Source organism: Falco cherrug, chromosome 6, assembly GCF_023634085.1.
Source record: "Falco cherrug isolate bFalChe1 chromosome 6, bFalChe1.pri, whole genome shotgun sequence".
Lineage (NCBI taxonomy): Eukaryota > Metazoa > Chordata > Aves > Falconiformes > Falconidae > Falco > Falco cherrug.
Window position 1 is genome coordinate 13,100,621 of NC_073702.1, and position 20,964 is coordinate 13,121,584.

Consider the following 20,964-nt stretch of genomic DNA (forward strand, 5'->3'; position numbering starts at 1 on the left):
TTTTAAATGCTTTAAAATGGCTTATCAGGTATCACACTCTGTACTGCTGATATTTTAGATATTCCTGAACAGGCAAAAGAGAGTCTGATCTTAGAGAAAAACTAAGTTAAGGCTGAGAAGGGCAATTTGGGGAGCTTGAATATTGCCTAACAGAAATCTGTATACGTAGACTTTCTTGCCAATCCCATGGCAACAAAAAGACACGTAAATTCAGTCATACAATTAATTACAGTGGATGGAAAATTGCAATGAGACAATGTACAATAAAATGATAATGAATGCTATGCTGTACAAAAAATTATATCAATGGATACAGAAATTTCCCAGGAAGGAAACTAAAAAATTAACATTAAATTGTTTCTGCTTGGATACTGTCATGGCAAGAACATTTAAATATAGTTAGTTGTATGCTAATAATAATATGATTTAGAAGCAAAAGAAAATAACAAAATGAGGAGCAGAGCACAAGCAAAATGTGAAACGTAGGCTGAAAACCGTTAGATAACTTACAGAGTCCAATTTCTTTGTGACTAGCCAGCAAAGTCATCAAGAAGCTGCTGCTTATTTCATGTAGAACATTACAAAAGATTCAATCACAGTCTGTTACTCTCCTTACATAATCTGGCGATAAATCATGTATCCTGCATGTCTGGAATGGTCTGGGGTCTTGCTGCCTCTCCACCCCTAATTATTAATCTAACAAGGCCATCATTGAGAGCAAGTACTACTGAAAACTTGCATAAATGCAGAGGTGAAGAAAAAAATGGTACTAAACCCTCAGAGAATGTGGCATTTAACTCCATCATGGTAGGCACTATTCAAGGCAGTATTCATTTGCTCCCCCTTCCCAAACACAAAAAACCCACCCCAAAGACAGGAAGTAGCAAGTACTGGTCAATTATAAGGAAGGTTCAAATTAGGCAGCTTTCTAGCTGTTTGCTGTAACACCCCGGACTTCAACCTGATGATTCACGGAATTCTGTGAATTGACATTGACAAATATCAATTGGCTATCATTAGGCTAAACTGCTGGATGTACATAATCCTGCTCAAGCTCTAAACATTTAGTGAAGTATCAGAGTGGCTGGTGATAAACAGACCAAATTTGGACTTGGAAACAGTAGGCCACTACAAAAAAAAATATCTATTTTTATAAATCTTGAATCATTTAGTTTTTATTAATCTCAAGCTTAATAATTTTGAGTTTTATATATAAACCAAAATTTTTTTACTTGCAAATTACCAACCATGTCAGACATGTCCTCATGCTATTTTCATCATTTAATGGTAGACTTGGCAGCCCTGCGTTAATGGTTGGACTTGAAGATCTTAAAGATCTTTTCCAACCTAAATGATTCTGTGATTCTATGCAATTTGCAATCAGTGATGCACAGAAATTGAAAAGGGTCATTGACTGCTGGACAGTTTTTGAATGAATGCGATGAGGGCTTCTTTCTAAAACAAACAGGAGAACAGAACTAGAAGTGACTACATGCTTTATGTAGAGGTACTATGCTTAATATGGTAAATATCGCTAATTGGCTGTGAGATGGAATGGTAAAAAAAAATAAAATACTTCTGAAGTCTCCTTTCTCATCTTAGTAGCAGTAACAGTCTCAATGGATCATATCAGGAGCAGAAGAGCAGTTTCCCAAATAAATGTTAGGAAACTCTTTATGTTGGCAACATAGGCTAACCCTAACAGTGACAATTGTTCTGTATACGCAGACCTCAGATCAGCAAAAATTCATTACTTAATTTGAAAACTTCTTACGATCCCTCAAGGGTCACCTGGGCTACAGAAACAAGCATGCCTGAACCTTTTTTTCCACCTATACAGCTAGTACCAAAAGTGAAATACATATTGGAGGAGAGGAGTTGGAGGCAGATGACACTATCAAGGAATTTACTTAATTTCAACCAACTGTGTGGATAAACCCTCTCAGAATCACACCTGATTCAGCCAGGTATTGCAGTCCCAGGAACAGCACTGACTGTCTTCACAAACTATTTCAGATCATGTATTCAACAGTGTGCTGTGAGGGAGGATGCTGCATTAGGACACCTCCATCCTAAACTGTGTTATGACATCCCAGGTATTTTCCTCTCACACATAATTCCTATCCACTGACTTTCTGGGTGATCCGCAAGAGTTTATTCATTTCATTTATTCATAATTGCCCTCTCAGCACAATAAAAACATGTTCCCAGACATGTCCTGATCCAGCATCCTCCAACAAATCTAGGGATTGGAGTATGAAAGGAAAACATCTCATACACTGACCTTTATTATTAGGAAACCCCCAAGCTAAATAACACAGGAATGTCATGGTAAGTGTTACAGAACAAAAATACAGAATAGGCCCAAGGAAACAAGCACCAACTGGTCTGTCCTAGGATCTCACCAATGTCAGGTACCTCTTTTCACAACTAGGAAAGTTTCTCTTAAGAGTGATGTCAAAGAATATACAGTATTGAGGTCATATAAGAGAATTCATATCCTCCTACTGATGACTACTGCAAGGATGAATCCACCGGACAGGATTCTGTTCATCAGCAGGACAAACATCATATGGGAAAATCCTTGTCACAGACAACATACACTTCTTTTTCTGGATACGGAAACAGGCAATAGGATATGCTGATGGGGTTAGGTAGGCATGTGATTCCCAGACAGGTAAACTGTGTTCTGTGCAGCTGATGAGGGGACCCCAAAGTCAGGCAGCTGTACGCTGCACATGCACAGAACCAGGGACTGACTGATAAAGGATTTAACCTGTGCACAGGGAGATTCTTTAAGGAATAACAAAATTCATAAAGTTTCTATATAAAGAAAGATAAGCCAAAGAAAGATTTGAAAGAGAGAATTCAACAGGTATTTTACCTTTTCACCTTTATTTCCTTTCTGGCCTGGCAAACCAGCTACTCCGGGCAATCCTGCTTCTCCCTGATTTTAAAAGAAATCAGAAATCAACAGAGAAGGAGACCCAAAATATGTATTTGGTTTGGTTTTCTTTATCACAAAAGCCTAACAGAGAAAATTATTCAGAATAAATACAGTACAACACCCAGGAGAAGGATTTTTAAAAAAAAACATTATTTAGAAAATAATTTATTCTCAAGTAAAAACATTTACATTAAATATAATGCCTAGATATAACTGTCATTTTTACTACAGACTTTTTTTTTGGCTGTGTATTTAAAAAGCTAAACCTTACAGACCTTTGCAACTATAACTAAATCTAAAATGTACTTTCTTAACTGGGAAATACAATGTAAGTACCTTAAATGGAAAGGAGTAAGATGCTTTTCATAATGACAAAAAAAGAGAATTCAACCTTTTTCTTTTTTTTCTTTTTTTTTTTTTAATACCTAGCAGGATTAAACAGTGTGATGTAATAAAAAAGCAATAGGAAAGCCTCATACTTTATTTGGAAAGCAGTGGCACCTCTCTTTAGATTCTTGCGGCATTCCTGGAAGTGTGTATATTTTGCTGGCATGAACAGTCACTGGTGATGAAGTTGCAGTAAGTAACTTCTCCTCATGCGGGCACTAAAATAAAAAGATTTTCTGGTTTTTGGTCTTTTAACTTTGGTTAACAGATAAATACCATTCAAACACTATTTTAAAGTTACTTTCTGTTTTAGTGCTCCTGTATACACCATATTACAAAGAAGCTGCAACAATTGCCAAACAGAGGAAAAAGCTGTAGCAAAATAAGTCTAGACATTGTGATTCTTCTGCACTAAAATCAATGCCAGTTAAAACTGATCTAAATGTCCCACTTCTTTCTTCCAAAAGAGCCCAGACAAAGGAATAAAGTCTCTCAAAATTAGAAGTAGTGAAGCAGAAAATCCTCATGGAAAAAAAAATAGAGGGTACTTCTCAGTTTCATCCCATCCTCCACCACTCATCCTGAAATATCAAATGTCAGAGTGTGAGGGAAAATTATTATTATTATTTTGTAATTAAATACTGTGGGCATGCAGAGTTTGGAAACAAACAAAAAGCCCTGAAGCCAATATTCACCTTCCTGTAACTCATGAGAGCTGAGCCAGCCTGAAGATATACTACAGGACAAGTCAACAGAACCTGATAAATTTTAGAAGCTCTCACTAAGATGTAATGAAGTCTCTTGTGAGCCCTCTGTCAGAGAAATTCCCATAGGATTTACAGCTTAGTGCAGAAATTTGTACCCAAGGATAAATTTCTTCCTTTAGATTACTGAAAATGTAGCCCTCACAATTGGTAAGGCAGTAATGAAAAAATAAATCAGAAAATGTAATGCTCATTTCAATATGAAAGTCATTAAGAAGTAAACCACCTTTTTTTACATCTTCAACTTAAGACGAATGAAACTGAAGGTGATTTTAGCTATATAGTTGAATGAATGTTTAAGATGCTATTAGTAAAGCCTTTCCTTGATCTTTTTGTGTTCTTATATAATTAGGCTCTGTTTTGTTTTTACCTTTTTGCTACTGTGTCATAATGGCTAAATAAATTGTATTTCCACGCACAAAGTGGAACCTACAGAAGTTTATACACTCAAGAGCAAGCCTGCACTACTATCAGGAACATATTTTGAAATATATTCGAACAATAAGTTATTATTTAAAATTGAAATTTCCCTTGATAAATCAGATCCAGCCTCTTCCATGCTCCTGAGCACCGATCAGTTGTCAGTTCCCACATTCTTCTGCCTCTCTGTTCTTGGGCAGCTTTATAGCTCCATTCCAGGTACCCTTTTCTCCCATCTTTGTAGATGGAATCAATTAGTCCTTCTGCACACTCTGGGTTTTTTTGCTGACTGCAGGCTGGGTGATGATGGTACTGCCCATTATCTCAGAGGTGCCTGCTCTTGCAGACTATTTATTCATAAGTAGCAGATCAATATTTTAACACATTTTTTCTGCGTTTTTTTTTTTTCTCTAAATGGGCATGATAGAGAAAAAAAATCACATCTGCAACTTAAAGTGTTCTTATAGTTCCTAGTGTCCTCCCGTTGACACTGATTCTATCAAAACAAAACAGAAAAGTGAACCCTCTAAACTAAATCAGTTTCTTCTTATGTTAAACAATATATACATCTTAGCATGTATTATAAAGAAGAAAGTATCTGTCAAACATGAAACACCCATTCTTCCACATTAGCGTGCCGAAATAAGGGAAACACCCTCAACACCTTCCTATTTGTTTCCCCTTCCACAGCCCTGCAGACTCCTTCATGGACTTTGTTCGTCACCTGATGGCTTCACTAGATGGAACTGTTATTGAAATGGCCTCCGTTATTTGAAGCCATCCTCAGGTCACTGCAGTGATTTGTATCCTGCTCTCTAAGACTTCCTTAGTTACTAATTAGGCATTAATCAATGTTAAGAAACGAAGTTAAAAAGCACTAGCACCACCTGTGCCTTTTACTGAAGTTCCACTGTGCCACTGAGTTAGGCAGCAAGAAACAATGTACCATGACTCCAGACACAGGATTCATTTTTTAGGAGGTAATTAATCTAACACTTCTATGGAAATGTCTTTAGGAGTCTTTAGTAAGAAACAATGAAGCAATTTCTTTTGTATTAACACTTGCATTTAAACAAATAACTTACCAGGTCTGCAGATATTTCACAACATGTATCTTCCCTTGCAAGTTTTGGATTACAATAAACTGTTATGCGATGAAGTTCAATCTATCGAGAAATACAGAAGAGACTAATATAAGATGTAAAAAAATCATATGTTACAGCATGCATTTTCTTCTCTTGGCACAAACTTTCTCTGTGAAACACTGCATATTTCTGAAATGCTGGAAAAAGGAACAAATCCAAAATAATTACACAGCTCCTCACTTCAGGAACAAATTATGAAGCCTACTACTTATATTGACTTTTTTAAAATTACTTTTTAATTACTTTTACCATCACATTTTAGATTTAATTTATCTTCTTGTATGTTGTATCCCTCTGTATGGCTCTTGCTATGCTACACAGGCATTTTAGCCCTCTAGACATCCTCTGCAAACCTTTTCAGGAACATAATTTTCTCCTGCAGTGAACTAGAATAAAGGTTTGATAAGCTCTCTCACACATACAGCTTTCATCACTTTGGACAGACCTTTACCAGGACCTTGCCAATAAATCACTTAAAGAGCAAAAAATCACAAATCTTGTACATAAAGCTTCTGTTTCAGAGATTTTTGGCAGGTTAGCAAGATGAATAGCATCTGATTTAAACTAGCTAATCTTGCCCTTGTATGCCTCTTTCTGCATCTCTGTTGTACCCTCTTATTCTCCTCCTTGCATTTGGTGTTGAGAAGAGTGACTGCTGGTACAGGATCTGCTCTGCTGCCTTCGTCAGCTTTATGCCCATAATATTTTCCTGTAAATGTAGAAATCCCAATTGACAATCTCAATCCAGAATTATCAAGCCTGTACCACACAACCAACACAAGATAAAAAGTATCTGCTCCTTCTCCTGCATGCTATGTGGAAATGAGGAGATGGTACATACATTTCAATAAAGTTGAACTCAGAAAATAGAATGAAGCATGAGCTTGGCCCCATGAAACAAGAGCTCTGAGTCCAGGCCAAAGTGTTCAGCATCTCAGAGGACTGATTCCTCCCACAGTGCTAGATTAGAGTTACAATGTGCTGTTCCTTCTGGAACTGTACAGTGTACATAATATAGCTGAATCTTTCAGATGGCCACCATAAACTCCAAGTCAGAGGCTTTCAACCTGCTAACTGGATGTCAGCATACTTAAAACAAACTGACATTTCCTGGAACTTTCAAACTACTTGCTGTGAGCTGTCTGCACAAGACAACAGAGAAGAGCATCTCTGGGAGAGAACACAGCCCAGAATATTATGGAGTTGCCTTGGATAATTTTTGCACCAAAGGCTGCACGAAACTTCCAGCCAATTCCTCGTCCCTCCCATTTGGAGGAAGGAGTAACAACTACGAACAATGTGCCCCTATTTCTGCATAGCTGAATTACCCTGGAATATGATACAATCTTGATACAGGGGTAATCCTTTTTTTTTTTGTCTCCCCTTTATCAAAGGGAGACAAAGTGTAGCAGATGACTGATACAAAATCATCAATTAACCTCATAAAAATTTAAAGAAAAATACTGCCACTGAAAGTTATTTCTAAACGTAGTAATAATATGTCTACAGTAACCACATGGCTCTTACTCCAAAGCGAATGCAGAAAAAGACTCCTGAAACCAGGACCAAGTTTTTGTAGTTACTTTGGTAACAGAAGGTTTGCCTTAGCAGATGTTACGGCACTGAATATTGTTTGAAGAAAAAGGCTTAGGGACTTCAAATTAAGAACATACACTTGAAATTAATAACCAGTTTTGAACCTTTTATCTACATAATTCTTTACGATTGTGTTAGTAAAAGCACGGCTAAAACACGATTTCAAGTTATCTGGTTTTCCTTTCATACTACTCACATCTACAGGCTTATCATCCCCAGCGCGAGAAGCAATCAGAGTCCTTCCCTGCAAGTCAATGGTGAATTTTTCAACAGTCTGCTTTCTCTCAATTAAATTACAATCCAAATAGAGGGAAATGATCCCCGACTGCACGCTAATACCAAGCTTATGCCACTGCCGATCAAACAATGGATAAATTTCTCGACTCTTAAAAGTATAGTGCAGTATATTTCCCTGAGCAGATTTGGTCATATACTCCACAACCTTTTTTGTACCATCCAGAAGGACAGAGATCTGAAAGCAAAACAAAATAAAAGAAATTGTCATTTAAAAGTTACAAGTATGAGAATGAAATGCATATGTAATAGTTATACTACAGAATTATGTTATGAAGCATTCTTCCATGTAACTTTGTAAATACATATCAGCTATAAATCATAACATGCCTTCTTATCCTATTTTGCAGTCTTAATTCAATACATTTTGTTAAAATTCTGTTGTTCATATAATAAAATCATCAAATATTTCAGAGCAGTCTGTCTATTCCCTATAAACTGTAGCTAAATCTAGTGGTGAAATGCCCACTAAGTTACATTTGCCACATTATATAAGGGGGAAAAAAGAAACTTGAAAAAAATAATTCAAAGACAACTCTAACCTCAGGTGTATCATACTGATTTAAAACTTGCCATATATACCAACGCTCTTTCTTGGTATTTCGTCGTACACGGAACGTAGCAACTAGAGAATATTCCTCAGGAAGCCCATTTGGAAATACTTGCCTAGAACAGGAGAGAGAAAAAACAATTATTTCTTGTTATACACACAAACACTGCTTAAAAGGAATGAACACAAATAATATCTGGTGAAAACAAGGAGCCAAATGCTCACTCACACTTGTAGAAATTCACAGACTTCAGCAATCAGAAGTGCCTGTTCTCAAAAGTACAATTCAGTCTATTTACATGAATAAACAACTAAAGATTTCACTAAGAAATTTTTTGTTCTAGCTTTTTTAAAAGCTGTGATTCCTATTAATAGAGGTCTTAAAAGAACTGTTGTAAAGTGAATGCCACATACAAACATATTTTAAAATACTGCTTTTCCCAATGTCTTGCTTGGGACACTGGAACAAGTTTCCCAGAGGATCTGTGGAATAATCCCCATCCTTAAGAGACTCAGAACACAGCTGGAGAGGGCTCATGATCTAACTTTCAAGTTGGTCCTGCTTTGAGCAGGGGATTGGTCCAGCGGCCTCCCCAGGCAATGACTCAGACATCAGGCTTGAACAAAAATAAGGAATGTATTTCTGAATGAGTGACTTGCTGTTGTCTGATTTTGTTATTCTTTTCTTACCTGAGATATGTCAACACCTCTAAAAAGAAGTCTCACTTGCTACCTGTGTCACAGAATGCAGTAGACACCACTTCTACAAACTATTTGATAAGTTTGTATTGAAGAAAAAAATGAAATTAGTCTGTAACTCAACTCTACAGACTTCAGTAATCACTAAACATACACTAATCGTGTATTAAACAAATTAGGATAGTGTAATCAACTTTTTTCTTTTCAAGTGTCTGCATTTCAAATTATTTCTTTTCAAAGACAGAGATGAGACAAATGAAAACTATGGATGCAAACACCACACGACACATGACATAGCTAAAGTGTTAACATTGCTGTTTACTGAAGACTGTCAGGATTGCCCAGCTAGCCACATTGCAAAAGGCATTCCCTGGACCAGAGCAGAGGAAACTCAAGGGCCCCATGCAGCAGAAATATTTACTCTGTTTTTCTTCCTACAATCATGTGAAGTAAATGGTTTAGTTCTAAAAAACTACAAATGGGATTATAATTACACAATAATGTGCTATAAAGGCTTTATTAAAAAAAAACTAAAAACAAAACAAAGGGAAAGAAAAGAGAAAAAAAAAGGAAAAAGAAAAAAAAAAAAAAAGAGGAAAGCTCCAGCTGACGAGAAAATAACACCACAACCCTGCTGGAAATCAGTGCACTTCAGTTAACTTAAGATCTCAGGAAAAATGCTTTTTGTGTAGAGAAGCCTGCACTAAATCCTGCCAAAGAATTTCTTTATGGACTAACACCTATTTAGGTCCCTTATGTGGGAATTACACTTCTGTGGCTTATTTCCCACAGCTGATTCCTGTTTTATCCCAGCACCAAATTGGCTGCTCTCCCACATTGTTAGCAGACCCATATGCTCTGTTGTTCAGCTATAGATGTTTCAATGTCAAAAGGCAAGGCAAGAGTGAATAGGCTTTGCGGGACTTAGATACAAGTTTCATACTACTCTATATTTTAATTATAGCATAAATAATATGTTCGTTATTTATAAAGAAAATACCTTAATTGGGCATCTGTAACACAGAAGTGCATCTCTGCAGAACAGTAAACTATCTGGACATGGGATCAGCCCTATGGTTTACAGCACCCTGGGCAAGCTAAGGAGATGGCATCTCAGGTTTACAGCTGCAAATGACAGGATATCTGGCTGCGGGAACATCTGATTAGCTCTCCAAAAATCTATTAATTTTCCTAGCTAAGTTCTATATTGGGAGCCACAGGGGAGTTTACATTAATGGGCCAGCTGTAGAAGGGAAATGATCAGAAATCTTCATCAAATGAAAGGAGGGGAAACCATGACTGGTATGATAATTCTGCAAAACAAATGGAAGTACAGTTTGGACATGGTAGGCATTCTAGTACATACAGAGCAATTTTTTGGTGTTGTTTTACTCTTTTTTTTTTTTTCTTTTTTTTTTTTTTTACCATCATTCCTTTTTTCTGTAAGCCTCCCCTATACACTTTTAAGAGCCAACTAAATGAATGACAATATGACTTCTAAAATTAAAGTGTTTCTTTCCGAATTTTCTCCCCCCAAAAAATGGTTTTGTCTGAGGGTACATGATATAAAATTACCTTCCTTAACACTTTATCAAACCATTTAGGAAACAGGAAAATAGTTAAGGTATGGGCCAGCATTATGAAAACGGGCAGGAATTCACTCTAGCTTCTCTTACCTTTGAACTGACAGAGGAAACTGTATTGGGAGAAATGAGAAAAGCAGACAAGGTCAAATTAATTCCTAACGGTATTATACTGATTTCAGTGAAGTTAACTAAAGAGTAAAATTTAAGGAGAACTGTACCAAGGATAAATTCAGTTCAATTCACAAAATAAGTTAGGTAGGAAGGTACCTCTAGAGGCCAATGGATCTAAACCCCTGCCCAAAGCAGGACCAACCTAAAATTATATCAGGTTACATAAGTCCTCCAACCGAGTTTTAAAAGTCTCCAAGAACAGAGGTTATTCCACAGCCCTCTGGGAAATGTGTTCCAGTGTCTGGCCAACAAACAGCACCAGCACAAATTTGGTATACGGCTATTGTATACCAAAGACATAACAAGCAATATCTTTATTCTGAAAAGAGTTCTCATTGTGTAACTGTATCATCATTCCTTGGAGACCAAAAAGTCATTAACAGGTGCTTTAAAGTATACACTTAATGCTCAAGGCCTTCCAGCTAGATGGTGAATGCTAAAGGGAAAAAATGAAGTGATAAAATACTTAAAAAAACTAGCATACTCTCTACTAGTACACACAATTTCTCCTATGTTCTTGCTCCCTGGATGGATTCAAGTGAAACAGTAGAATAAAGAGCATGCATCTAGCATTGAAATGACTTAGGTACAGATGATAAGTAAGATACTACAGCAAAATTTAAATATTAACCATGGTATCTTCTACTCTGTAAAGCTCAGTTAAAAACTCCTCAGAAATGCACAATATGTATGTGTTTTAAATAATAAATATATAGTGACATTTATGAGGGGCCATGGGGAGCCAGAACAGAAAAATGAACATAAAACCCCATACTGGAGAGTGAAAAAAGCCAAAAAAAAATTTTGCAGAATACTGAATTTGAAATCCAGTTATTTGAACATTTAATATACTGTTTTACCTGATCGTATCTACCAACATTTAAAAACTAATGAGAAGTCATGTGCAGGGTGAAAACCATAAAGCAGCAGCATTAAATGTTAATGAAAAATACAAGAGCAAGTTTTCAACATATCCACAGCTCAACAAGTACTTCCTCACAGAGTATTTACCCTTTCCATGTGGCACAGGGAAAGAACAATAGGAAAAGGAGAGAGAATAAGGATGAAGGAAACCTGTACCAAGCTCAGCTCAAAGTCTACAGATGTAAAGCACAAATACAGAGAATAAATATAGAGGGTAGTACATCATGTTGTATTATCCAAAAGCAATAAGAGAGGCGACAGGTCTTAAGAAAGCCCTAGCATTACAGAAATATGGGTAGCAATGAATAAGTGTGCAAATTTATCTATAAAGACAAAAAAGAACTTACAAGTTAAAACAGAAAAGCAAATGAGGGTATCCTTGGCATCTGGTCTCTGAACCAGGGGTTGCTTATGGGTTTTTTGGACAAAATTGCTGGAACCAAAATACGTAATAAGACTTGAAAGTAAAAATGTGAATCTGAGATTTTCTTCTCCCAGGAAATATCCTTAACAGTGGGACAGCAGTCAAGTTCTCCCATTCCTGTTGAGTCTCCTTAGACTGGGGCAATTCAAACCATATAACCTCCCTTCAATGTTATTGAAAAGGTCCTTGCTCTCTCTTCTACACTGACAGTGCTCACGACTGCTGTGGTTTCTGTTGAATTCAATGCTGTCCAAGCTTATGATTTATGATTTCTGCACATTCAACAGCTTAGGCCTCCAGGGACATAGGCAGTGTTCAGGCATCTCTACATACATCTTTGAGTCATAATGAAACTTGGGTGGGAGTTACATGCTTGGCTGCTTAAGCAGCTTCCTTAGAATTTATGCCCAATTGCTGGGAGAAGTCTGTTGTCCAAAATAATTAATTTTAGGTGCCACCAGGGTTTAGGTGGTGCTTGAGAGCGGGCAATTTGAATAATTCTCTGAGATTCAGGACCCAAAGCCTGACTAAATTACACTTTAGGTGGTATCTAGACAGTTTGATTTTCTCCTTCTGTTCATGCTGTCAGTAGTATATAATAAAAAACAAAAGCCGATGAATGGAGCACTGTGTTCTCAAAGCAAAGCACACCCTTGGTAGAAAGTGCTGAAAACAATAGCAGGAATTGAAGCACATGAACTGAACATACAGGCTTGAATTTACACCACCCTAGCCTGCTGGATTGAGGTGTACTGTGAGAGAGGCCCCAGCTGGCAGATTGAGGAGACCAAGGATAACAAGCAGGAAAATCCCTAATGATACAAGGTTCTAGATTGTGTATGTATACGTTGTTACAAGTTCAGTCATTCAGGTATCTCTTAATGTTCCACAGGCTGAAGCATCAGGCAGATGCATCCAGAATGTTAATAAATACACGCTGATGTTCCTGCAATGACTACGTGTCACTATCAAAGCACATGTACACTTGGAGCTGCAAAGGCTTTTGTTGCATTCTCTTTTTTTTTCTGGATTAAATATAGCCATAATTTTCCCTAAAAATAGGTGTTCTGGCCCAAGCACAGCATAGACTGTACTTTATGAGGTTACAAGTTGAGCAGTTTCAGGAATTTTGCATGAACTTTACAACTGTATTTGTGCATACCTTCCACTTGTTTGTAATGATCAAGTACAGACTGATTTTTGGCAATATATTTGCTTATTCACTTGTTTCCTGAAAAGTTCTGAAAACTTCTGAAATGCAGATAGCTGGTTTTCCTAGTGCTACCATGCTAAAAGAAGTAATTATGAATGAATTAACTGTGTATTCATTGTGCTATAAACAGTTTTGGTTCTATCTTTGTAAAGCAGCATTGAGTTACCCATATCAAATTTAGTAAGGCAATCCTTTATTTATCTTTTGTTTGTATTTTTTAAAAAAGCACTAATGGAAAAGCAGCATCTATTTTTAAATCTTATGAACTCTTAATTGTTCCATATCGAATGAGACTACACTACAGTATATGATAAACTTCCGTATTTACAAGCACCAGCGGAGCCTCCAGCTTGCTGAATACCTTCCAAGAAGAGAAAGATGAGCCCACTTACATTTCCTGAGAGTGAAGTGAGACATGTTTAGAGCTTATGGCAAGACATATCTTTTCCAGCTGACATATACCATTACCTGGTAATGTCACTTGTAATATGACAATGTTACAATAATTTGGTGACCAGAGCTCAAGGAGTTAGTTTAGACAACTTTCCTATGGTGGGTGGTAATGACTTATTTAGTACTGTGTTGATGGAGACACTGAAATCTTAACCTTTTCATGTTTGCTAAGAGATTTAAACTGAGATCCACTATGAATTAAAAAAAAAGCTCAGGTGACTAAATACAAAAAACCTCCACATTATTCTCAATATTTCTATATCAAATGACTGTATTTCTGATTCTCAGTTTTTGCCTAACGACTGGTACAATGGGAGAAAGGGAAATAACTAACTAGAACAATTTACTCATCTCTGCCTAGAAAATGTATTTTAAATTCTTTTCAAATAAAAGAACAGCTGTTTGTTACTCAGAATAAGAAATAATTTCCTTCCCATCCATCTTCCTCAAATCACATTAAGATGCACTACACGGTTTCATGTTACATTAGGCCTCAAGTTGTTTTCATGACACACTATATGATGCAACTCTAGGGAAACTATTCAGACAGCTTAAGAGTTATTAATTACTTAGGGAGAGCTCAACCCACTGAGAAAAAGGTTCTGCTGAAAGCAAAGCTGCAAATTATTTTAACATTGAGAAAAGGGATTTACCTAATATTTCATATACTTTGGCACTCCTCTGCTTTCATTTACTGAAAAGGTATAGATTAGACTTTTGAAAAGTCAGTGTTATTGCTATCAAAATATTATAGACCATTTAAAAAAAAAAGGACTGGTTTGAAAGAGAAATAGAAATACCAAAACTGTTAAGCCTGCACAGAGAACTTTACCCTTAGAATTTCTAGCAGTATTCTGTATCCTTATTTACAGGAATTATTGGTAAACTCCTAGCCCTAATTAAGCCAAAGGTCAGTCTTCCATTGATTTTTAAAGAGGTCAAGATAAGAAACCTACACCTGCTTTCCACGTTTGGCCAATTTCTGAGTATTTTAAGTTTTTTGGGAAAAAAATACATCAGCAGCAATAAGACCAACAGACTTAAAAGTAGTAACAAATAATAAAGGACAGTGGAAATACAACAGTTTTTCTTCTAATTTTCTAGAGCACAATTCTGCAGCTTGATAAAATTTTGATAAAAAATTCAGGTCAACATTTAGGCTTTTGAAGTCTTGTGGAAGGCAACTTTCAGCACTTCTGATGCAGTTATACACTTGCCTTGCCCAACTTGAATATTTGTTTCATGAACCAAATAGGTCTCAGAGCAATCTGTGAACTTTCCTTCTAACTGGAAATTAAAATTCCCTTCTCTCTCTCTCTCTCTCTCTCTCCCCTTTTCAATAATGAATATATTTTAAAATGTGAAAAGATGTCAAGATGGGTTCAGAAACTAGCAAGAGTATCACATGATAAAATACTATATTTAAACATCATGGTTCCCCATTCCAAAATACCACACCTTACCCTTAATGTTACACAGCAAATTAAGCTGCTCTAATCAGTAGTCAGCATCTTTCCACGCAGAGGCACACAGGGTGGCAAAGAGCAATAGCCATACCACCAGCAAACATTGTGAAGGAAGATGAGTCAGGGAAGAGGAGAAAGCCAGAGCCTGACTGCTTCAGCAAGCTAAAACTTTTACTTAAAGTAATTGCATACTTCAAAGGATCCTCCCATACCTGCACCAGTATAGACTCAAGAAAACACAAGTGGATCCAGACAATGGATATACCACAGTAAGCTGCCTTTTCACATACAAAACAAGTAAGGAAATTTATAGGGTACCAGAAAGATTTGGGTGGCTTTGGCAGTAAACAGGCATTGCGATGCTCCTCCAGACACTTTTGAGCTCAACAACTACTGCAACTAACCTGTGATTCAGAAAGACTGAATTCAACCTGCATGATTCACTCAGGTCTTGCATTCAAACTGTTTTTTTTTCCTTAGGACATGACCAGAAAATAAACAAACATATTGATCTTGGTGTCCAAGAGATGGGGAACACAGATGAGAAAAACATGTTCTTTCACAAGAGGGAAAAACATTATTTTGTGTCTGCTTTCTCCCAATCATGTAATTGCACAACACTTTGCGTCCCTCTGCCTCATCCTGCTCAAACCAGATGGGTTTTCCATGTGTTGGCATCACTTACTGGCTGAGAAACACGTGGACCTTCTAATATTGCTGGCAGAAAATGACCAAAACCAGCCTCTGTTGCCCCAGTTTGTTTTTTCAATTTGATTCTTATATATATTTTCAGTAGCTGTGGCAGTAAGGTAACACCTCTGTAGCAGATACTGATGCATCAGTAACTGATGCGTTCAGTTCCATCTGCTCCTCCTCACACATTACAATAAGAAGTTGCATTCAGCCTACTAGTTTTAGTGTCTGTTAATACGGTGACGTTTCCCTTACATGCTCTTTGACTGAGCACTTTTCCACATTCCATGGACGCTAAATCTGCTCATGTACCAAAATTAAAAAGTGTCCATTAGGAAGAGCTCCTTCCGGTACCAGCATCCATTTGCCTATCATAGCTACACTGAAAAAAATAAAAATAACTCAAAAGAAGATAATCTCTTGAACTTTCAGCATTAGGCAGGAATCATGCTCTTCCTAGACATATACCTCATTCTCCTTTCCTTTCTGTATCTGAATGTAGAACTTCACACACATGTGCATTTTCCTATCCCCATTTTTCTAACAGGTTTCTACTCTTGTGTTTCACTGTAAGGAATGAAACCTCCATGCACCAAGCTAACACGGTTTTACTGTCCAGCACGAACATCCCAGAAATCTTCAGTACTTTTTCTTACTGGGAACCACACAAGTAAATTGGTTGCCTCTATAAGGAAACTTACTCAGGGTCTGACACATTTCTCAGAAGCAATGCACAAAAACTGAACAAAACTTTGAAGATTAATGGCAGAATTCAGAGAAGGGTGATGATCTGTTTCTTTGGTGGGTTTGTGATTGTTTCTTAAGATACAGTCTTTGTTCAAGATGTAAAGCTAACATGTTTAAAAGAATGGCAGAGATTTACATTTTCTTCAAGTCATTCAAGAATTGCATAAAGCTTTTTGGCATTTTTACATAATCTCTCAAGGCCGTTTTGTTGTGCCAAGTGTCCTAAAATCCCACCCCACCCCCAAAGTGTGACAACCACCAAGAGAAGATAATGTGAACTTAAAAGTATGTAAAGTTCCTTTAAAAGTATGTAACATCCACGCATGTCTTTATTTTTGACATTTTATGAGCAGCTCTAAGTCATGTGGTTCTTCTCATTTGCTCCCAGAAATAGAACAAAGATGACAGGTCTACTTATTAGAGTAGTCTGTTATTTGGCAGTCTCTGAAGTCAATAAGGTATTAAATTCTTATAGTAGATATGATTATCTACAGGGAAACTGAGTTATTTGGCTCGATCAAGAAACTCTCTGAAGATGTCAGAGAAAAACATGATTGCGGTAACCTCCAAAAGTCAACTGGTAGTGAAAATTGCTCTGCATGCATTTTTACTTGCTTCCTACCCTGAAGCAAGATCTATGGCACAGTGTTAATTATTTGTAGATATCAGCGGTTGCTATTGTCTGGAAAAGCAAAGAAAAAGCAGACTACAAAGAGGATTTGTCTATTGGAGGCCACGATCGTTCAGTCTGAAGACAGACCAATGCACTTCGTACTTTGGAAAGAAGGGAGGAAATCAGGAATGAAATTTCTTTTTTCTTGGCCTATAAATCCATATAGCCTTCCGTAGAGGAGGAAGAAATCTAGGCATCCATCTCTCCTTGGACATTTTCAAAGCCAATTTACCAGCACTGTACAGACACTTGTAAAAGTATCTAGAGATGTTAGCTGATTGCCAAAACAGAGCGGTCTTTTTAGCTTGTGCACAGGAAGGTTAGTCAGCTCCAGCAGAGCTGCATGCTGAGAGACTCACACCCTCCTACTTCTCACGCTGGTCTTGTGAGAGCCACCTTGGGTATTTCTGCATGACATCGTGCTACCCAACCTAAATGTGTTGTTTCCTTAGAACCCTCAATTTCTTCCTGTTTAGTCTCCCCTCACCTCCACCTCAACCTTTTGGTAGCTTTTCACAATGAATCAATGGAACAAGTGCTAGCAAAGTGAACTGTTGATTACACTTGGAACAGGCTCCCCCCTTCCTTCCCTGGTTTGTTCTGCCAGGTCCTAGACAACCCTGGCTGGTGGTAAAAGGCAAACCATCTCACAGGCCAGCATCCCTCTTATAAAAATGCTGAGCGCTCACAGTACACTTAGCAGCATGGCTGGTGGTGGAAAAGGAGAGCTAGGACTGCTGCATGGAGTGCAGCTGAACCAAGCTAAGGGATGCTTTTTTCCCAACCTCAAATCATTGCCCGGATAACAAGCCGCCTCCACTTCAGCAGGCAGGCCTGCCTATAAATAAATTAATTCCAGGCTAAAGTCACAAACAGGCCATGCTAAAAAGGCCTGAGAAAAAAGGCACAGGCAACACTGAAGGTACTACAGCCTACAACACCGTTATAAATGGATATATCTACCATGTTGGTTACAGCTGATGTCCCTTAAAAAAGAAGGTATAAGTGGTGAAGATTAAGTTACCAGCAGAAGAGACCGAAGTAGGAAAGAAGGTTAATGATACCAGATACCAGGGTCTGACCTGAAATAAGTAGCTCTGTCAGCTGCAAGAGTAAAGCTACAGAGCGAGAACATGCTTTTGCTTTAACACCCCCTCCACACAGTATGACTAGTCTATGAATATTTAAGCCTGGTGTTCTGCTTACAATTTCAAGGATAATTAGATAAATAATGTGCTCTTTTACAGTTTGTAAAAACTGTTAAAATTAATAAATTTTAAATGAATCAATATGGAAAATAAGAGATCAGAAGTTTCATTTGCATCACATAGAAAGGCTTAATAGCATTTGCAGAAACTGGAAATTATCACTTTTCTGAAGTCTCAGGACTTAGAAATTAGTTGTCTAATTAAAGTCAAGTTAAAAAAAAAATACACAGATTAGCCTGCATCTCTCTCACTTTCTGTAATAATGAGATTTTTGGTAAATTACAGATTAAGTGAGGTTAAAATATATCAAGCTCAAAAATATCAACATTGCATTGCTATTTGCTGAGTCATAACTATGTTTAACAGGATGGGCTAAGGACCTGTGACTTGCTAACCCTGTTACTATCAGACCCAGCTGGGAAATAGCCAGGCAACCCCTTTAAAGGCCTAGGAGAGAAACCAAAAAAAGCTTGTAAGGAGAGATGGGGTCTTGTATTAAGCCGAAGACAGAGGTGTTGAAAGCAGGCTTCAAGCACTGGTAGCTTTGGATAAGTCAATGAACATTTTATTTTGATTTTTCCTAAGCTTCACATCAAAAGAACCCACCAAATCCAACTTGAAAAAAGACTGTATATTACTGGGAGTCCCTCTCAGGCTGGGGAAACAGGCCAGATGCCTTATATCCAAACAAGCTTGATATGCTTGGAATTTACTAACTTTTCTCAAAACAGCAAAGGTTACACAGTACAAAAAATTTGCATTTGAAACAATGCGTCATCTATAACTTAATTTGAGTTTGAACCACCTATGCAACTTCTAAGCAAAAGTAACAGAACTGGAATGAACAATGACCTTGTTTTTCAACAGTAAGGCTGAGACTGAAATCTTTACTGCTGATGAAAACTGTAACATCATATTACCTACTACAAACCTCAGGCTAGTAGATGAACTGTGGAAGAGTTACAACAGTAAAGAAAAAAACCAGTAATATCACATTTTGCACTATATAAACTTGTAACATTTATGCATGCAATGAGATGTAAGAAATATTGTTGAAGTTTTAAAAAGGAAATACTTTATTCCCTCCCTGTCCTATAAAAAACCCAGCATTTTGATGAATTCACTCTTATCCTATAAATCACTTGGTTGACAATGGAATTAAGTACCCAATATTATGGGAATCTATATTCTTAAGGAAGGAAACCTGTTTACAGTATAGTCTATAATAGAATCATAGAATGATTGAAGTTGGAAGGGACCCCTGAAGGTCATCTGGTCCAACTCCCCCTGCTCAGGCAGGGCCACCTAGAGCCAGTTGGATAGGAGTACACATTTACTTGTGTATGAAAACAAAATCAATCAGACATAAGCTGCTTAAAGAGATGACATTTAATTGTGATAACAGAAGTTAAGATGCTGTAAAAAAATGTAATCCTAGGCATAATATGGATTCATATTAGTAGTGCTAACTGGTCCTTAAGGAGAGCAAAGAAGCAAGGTTATAACTCTTCAATTTTTAAGAACTCTAACCAGTAATGAGTCATGATTTCATGGAAAGGAAAGTCATATCAGCTATCTTGAATCACAAGGTGTTTTTTTAGTGCTCCGAACACTTTCACAACAAACCAGTCTTAAGCTCATGTAATTTCCTGGTAGCACAGCATATTTGTCTCCACATACTAGCAGTAATACAATCATTTATCACTTCCAAAATTTAAAGAAAGTCCTGTGGAAAGTAACCTATAAAAAAAATAAGAAATCATTTCAAAATCTATGCTCCTTTTTGAGTAAACACAGACATCTAATGGCATTTCTTGCACCTAACATTTTCAGACATTCAAGTCATCATATACAGTCTCATTACCAAACTACCACTACAACTTAGCTTCTATATTTGGTCCTGTTGTGGCACATTTTCTTTCAATGTCTCTGTCCATATAATCATTCTGATGAGTTTGTGTCTTTATTGCATGTTGTTCACAGCTCCTATAGGAATGAAACATCCTACATTACACTTTTAGCTCTCAGTGACTTAATTTCACAGGGGATGTTTAAAAAACCCCAACATACTGCACTAGGAGACTCCCCTCGCAAAATACCTTGCTTCCAAACAACACCTTTAGCTATAAAATGAGTGAGCATTATCTACTAATCCTGTACAAGTCAGCTGCCAGATGCCAATCTTCAGCAACAGCAAAAATTTAACGCTGCAATTGCATGTGCTGTACTTTAAAGTAAGCGCATCCAACATGGAGGGTCCTGAGTGCAAGAACTAGACCTGGAAGTACACTTCTTCCCCCCCTAGTCCTGGACGTCCTCCTGGTGAACACAATAGTTTCACAAATAAATTTAAACTGGCAGTCATCTAACATTCTGAACTGCTCACTTAAAGACAGATCCAGTAAGATAAAGAACAAGGTGTGTGGAGTCACAGCACCTTGATGATGCTGTGCTGTTAATTCTCAGTAGTCCAAAGCAATAGCCATTGCTATTTTATGGGATATGCATTCAACAGTATGTGAATAATCAACCCTGCTCATAGATTATCAACATACTTACTTATTACTGAACTCTCAGCAGAGTTCACAGAGGAAACACAGTAAA

At 37.2% G+C, this 20,964-nt stretch overlaps 1 protein-coding gene across 4 annotated transcripts in view; it reads right to left on the reverse strand.

The window, feature by feature from the left end:
* The window catches only part of COL19A1 (collagen type XIX alpha 1 chain), a 203,112-nt gene that overhangs the window by 161,694 nt on the left and 20,454 nt on the right, over positions 1 to 20,964 (reverse strand). For 3 of the 4 annotated variants that reach the window (XM_055713942.1, XM_055713941.1, XM_055713944.1), the window contains exons 5-9: positions 8,096 to 8,219; positions 7,456 to 7,731; positions 5,604 to 5,684; positions 3,427 to 3,552; positions 2,885 to 2,947 (exon numbers count right to left, since the gene is read on the reverse strand). In XM_055713942.1, coding sequence (XP_055569917.1) covers positions 2,885 to 2,947; positions 3,427 to 3,552; positions 5,604 to 5,684; positions 7,456 to 7,731; positions 8,096 to 8,219 — 670 coding nt within the window. The remainder of the gene's footprint in view (positions 1 to 2,884; positions 2,948 to 3,426; positions 3,553 to 5,603; positions 5,685 to 7,455; positions 7,732 to 8,095; positions 8,220 to 20,964) is intronic. The other variant, XM_055713945.1, reaches the window with a different exon arrangement.